Source organism: Seriola lalandi, unplaced genomic scaffold, assembly GCF_002814215.2.
Source record: "Seriola lalandi dorsalis isolate HSWRI2012SDOR001 ecotype SW California unplaced genomic scaffold, Sedor1 jcf7180002054690, whole genome shotgun sequence".
Taxonomy (NCBI): Eukaryota; Metazoa; Chordata; class Actinopteri; order Carangiformes; family Carangidae; genus Seriola; species Seriola lalandi.
In genome coordinates, this window is record NW_019525243.1 from 686244 (window position 1) to 691113 (window position 4870).

The 4870-nt window shown below is 39.6% G+C and overlaps 1 protein-coding gene across 1 annotated transcript in view; it reads right to left on the reverse strand.

Annotated features, from left to right (window-relative positions):
- Window positions 1-336: 336 nt before the first annotated feature.
- mosmoa (modulator of smoothened a) overlaps window positions 337-4870 on the reverse strand; it is a 25128-nt gene continuing 20594 nt past the window's right edge. Inside the window, exon 3 of the mRNA XM_023423290.2 lies at window positions 337-4115. Coding sequence (XP_023279058.1) covers window positions 3931-4115 — 185 coding nt within the window. The 3' untranslated portion in view covers window positions 337-3930. The remainder of the gene's footprint in view (window positions 4116-4870) is intronic.

Consider the following 4870-nt stretch of genomic DNA (forward strand, 5'->3'; position numbering starts at 1 on the left):
GGGAAATTCTACCTCAATAGCTCATCAACACTGTTCTCGACAAGGAGCTGTCTAGCATTTAGAAAATGTACTCTGAAAACACAGACATTCACTGACGCATCCTCGGTGGCTGCCCTTGGATCACAGCAGGTTTGTGTCTGTTTTTTTCCAGACTTAATGAAGTAGGAGTGGAGGGACTTTTGAGCCACATCCTGCAGTGAAGTGAAATGCTGATTTCAAAAGGTTAGTACCCTAAGGGGAATTTCTCTCATTAAACGATCTGCTCTGTTTTGTTTATCATCTCAGCTGCATGTTAGATACGTCACACCACTTTAAATAAGCACAATAAACCATTCGGACTGTGTCAGAGTCACGCACACCCATTTTTTCTCTTTTTATTCAGTGATAAATAATTTCCTATGATCATAGGCTTTATGTGTAGACATCCGATCAAGCCAAGAGACAAATTAGAGGGCACACATTGCCACCATTAGAAAATAATAGCAGAAAACAAAAACAATGAGGTAAGAAGTTCTCTTTTTTATACATTTGTGGTGCTTCTATTTCTGTTACCTATACTGTTGAATGCACAGTGCTTCCTAATACAGAAATCCTGCCTTTTGTGTCTGTACATTATTAAACAAAAACATGTCATGGCACAATACTGAACCACCCAAGACAGGGTACTGCGGAGTGTATAGTTTAGCAGTATACATCATCAGACCGAGAGTAAGAAAAGCTGAGCGGGAAACAGAAATACAAAACAAAACTCTAAGACTTGGCAACCGAGCTCCGTGACTGACTCAACACACACAGACACACACACACACACACTTTTCAGGAGGCATCTGAGTGTCAGTAGAGCGTAAACATGTTCAGTATGAGCTTAATAGTGAGATTTATCGTATAAATATGTGGAAGAGCTGAAACACTGATAATCAATTGATAATTTATCTTTTAAGCAGAAATGACAAACACTGACTCGTTTGTTGCTTTTCTGTCTTGTACATGATACTAAGTTATACATTTTTGGGTTATGAACTGGTCCTGGTGACTGGAGCTGTAACAAGTGGTTTCAGTAAAATTGCCAAAAATGTACAGCTTCTTAAATGTGAGGACTTGATGCATGTCTATGTTGTACATGACACCAAACTGAATACTTTTGGGTTGTTGGAACCCAACAAAACAAAAGATCTGAAGATTTTACCTTTGGCTATTGGAAACTTTTTTTTTTATTTATTTATTTTTTTATGAAAGCAAGTAATTGATTGAGAAAATAACCGGAAGATTAAACGATAATGAAAATAATCATTAGTTGCAGCTTTTCTTGTTACAACTGCGAACAACTTAGCTGCATCAGGGTCAACTGTAAATGGACTTTGGATATATATGGATAACCTAATTTCAGAGATGGAAGAGATTTCAGTACAGTGTGTAATGAGTTCTGATATGAAATGAGAAAGTCGTCCTCCTTCTCAGAGTTATAACTCAGTCAAATCTGAACACACAGACAGGAAGCACATATTTTAGATTCTTAGTCCACAGTGAATTAATGTCCATGAAAAGACGCCGCTTATTACTCAAGACAGAACTTGCTTAAGGATCATCAAATCTTTAGGTTTCCATCAGTATCAAAATAATCCAATGATAGCCGTCTGTACACACACGGCTACATCGCAAACAGGAAGTGGTAAAAGTTAATTTGGCAAACTTTCAAGGGTGTCACTTTGTCAAAATGTAAACATAGCAATATTATATTTCCTCTTTACGTCCAACAAAGACTGAAAAGCTCTGATAGAAACATGTCAATATTCAGCTTGACCAATTAATTATATTTGCACTAGAGTATTCTGAAATGATGGTTGTAATATTATGTTTTGCATTTATGGTCAATTAAAATTCTCCTGTAAATTTTGTTATTGTCTAAAAACCACACACAACACTGATGGAGGCAAGAGGGCCAAAAATGTCTGGTAAGCTGAATAAAGCGTGGTGCACAGGAGAAGAGTTGAGTGATGTGTTTTAATTTTACTGCACTTGCCTGAAGCTCACGCTGGTCTGCACCTCGCTGTGTGTATTGTAAAATTTAAACTGGTCTTAGAAAGTTAGAAACTGGAAAACATATGGAATTTAAGTACATTACCTAGGCCTCTACAAACTCGTAATGGGCAATTTTTTCACTTTTTAAATGTTTATTAGAGCGTTATTAGAGCATTATTAGAGCGATGAATCCAGAAAATAAATCAATCTAATCATTTTAGACATTTCCAAAGCAAAAACATGCATTTTCTGGTTCCAGCTTCAAAATGTGAGAATTTATTCTATCTTCTATCCTGATGGATCACCTTCGGCTGTGGAACATTTTAACAGGTATTTTGATTATTAGTAAACAATTAACAGAAAATAATTGGCACATTAAGAGATAAAGAAAATAACTTGCAGTCCTAACGTGTGGATCTACACAGTACCAACAGCGTGGTGGTAACGTGTTCAAATATGTGTGTCTGTGTGTGTTTCGTTCACAGGCCTCAAGAGCAGCACACTGAGGCACAGCCCCATGCATGGACCTGACCTGCAGTCCCAGTGCCTTCACTGTCATACAAAACAAGACAAAAACAAATGCTCCTGGCTCATTTCTTTCCTGTCTAACATTAAAGGAGAATACCACCAATTTTCAGCATTCACATGTTATTTTTACACCATACACAACTTCATCTTCTATTCATAAAAGTCAATATTGTCTACTGTAATTAGCAAGATATGAGTTCATCTTAACCCCTCAAAAATGTAACACCACAGTGATGTACAATTTTTGAAAAATACTTTGAAAGTCACTGAGCTTGTGGTTGCACTTAACAGGATTAAGATTATTACTACAAATACGAGAGCTGTGTGTTTATGTTCAGATGATCATTCTCTAAATTCACAGTCTTCTAGTTATTGGCAAAAGATGTGCATTAGTATCCTGGGTTTAACTTAGCAAACCAGCTGTCTACACTCATTGATACTTTATTGCTGTCCACATAAATAACATTATGCAAGGTCTTACATTGAGTGGCATTCTCCTTTATGGTATTCGACTTCCCGTTCTGTTGCCCGCGGAGGTCACCCCTCGTTGCTACCTGCTCCTGAACTGGAGCTGGTTGGAGACAAAGAGGCGGCACACCTGCACCAGCCTCTTGTCAACAGTAGCCTGTGTGTTGGCCCAGACAGCTGAGATCACAGCTGCTCTCCCCCAACCACACACCTGGGGCCGTGTGATGCGCCAGGCGAGAATCAACCCTATCTCTAAAGCCAACCCCCCCCACCCCCCATATCCTTCAAGGGTTTAGTTCAGTGAACCTCAATTACACTCAAACTACTTCAGTGGAAAGGCGGCGGGGGGTGCAAGGAAAAAAAAACAAACATAAGAACACAAAATGTACAACAACAGAAAAACACACAACTGAAATAGTTAAGAGAAGCCAAAAATAGCAACAGGAGCGGTCGTGACGGTGCAGATGTGTGCTGAGGGCGGCGGGCGGGCGGCTGGGAGTCAAGTCGAGGAGTGGCTGTAGTGGTCCTCAAGAAATGTGCGCCAGCATTGTGGCCCCGGTTGCCATGACAGCGGCACATTAAGCACCCTTTCCAGAACAACAACAGAGAGACGGCCATATTTTAAATCAACAGTGGCAGGGTGTTGCGACAGCCTCAGCTGCCCTCTCTCACACTCCTACAACCCTTTGTGCCCGTGTCCCCCTTTAGTGTTTTGTTCATTTATTCGTTATCATCTTTTAGTAGTTAGGTACTCCATGGTGCTGCGGTCCCTTGACACATAAGCTGAGGCTTCCCTGTTTCAGGCTTCTGGCCAGAGTTTGTTGTTTTTTAATATTCAGTCATTGTGTGTTTTAGTAAATCCCATAAAATTTTCAGAGCCTCTTGTGTCAGTCCAGAGGCGGCACAGTCGAGTCCTCAGCCTGGGAGGCAAACTTTGCCTGCAAACAGCAGTCCCACTATGGTGAAGAAGATGGAGAGGACAAACAGCACGTACGAGGAGCCGACCACTGTGTTGTTGGGCAGCTTGTACGGCTGACCTCCCACTTCGTTGATATAGAAGCCTATGGGGAAGATGAGTGCCGCCATGCAGAAGAGGATCACTGGAAGGAAAGAGCAAGAGAGAATATGTTAGTTTACTGTTTACACATGAAGATGAATGTGTACAGACAACTTTACTCTCTTCATGTGTCTAAATCCTATATGTTAACTACATCACATCGATTATATGTTCAGATGTTTGTAAGGGGAAACACTCTACATTAAATTTGCTTTAACTAGCATTTGTAATTATTATATAAACGGTTAAAAATGTTTGTAATACACAATAATGTAGTTGTGAACAAATATACCTGTTAATTATTGTAGTTGTCCACAACATAAGTGGAAACTGGTATATAAACAAATAATGAATGACCATATAGTAAAACACAACTGTTATAAAATATGCATCATAGTGTGCATTAATTAATACCCATCTACTAATAACTGCATTATACGTTTATACAAACCAGTTATTAAATGTATATGCGATGCTAATTAATGCTAAAAATGGGGACTTCAGGAAAAATCCCCAAAAAATGGGATACATGACACAAAAAGTCTGACCTTAGCCTTTGTTTTAGTCTTTGTTCTCCACACAAGATGCAGACAATTAAGCATAAACTCACTCAACTTGAGCAGGAAGCACAGGCTGCTCAAATTGAATTCAATTTTAGCAACTTCATTAGCGAGATACAATAGTGCCTTTCAGATAGCTTTGAAGGAGCAATTACACAAAGCAGACTCATGGCATGCACTGAGATCAGCGTGACTGTGCCTCATGTTTTTTAGAAAGATGGGGGGGGGGGGGGGGGGG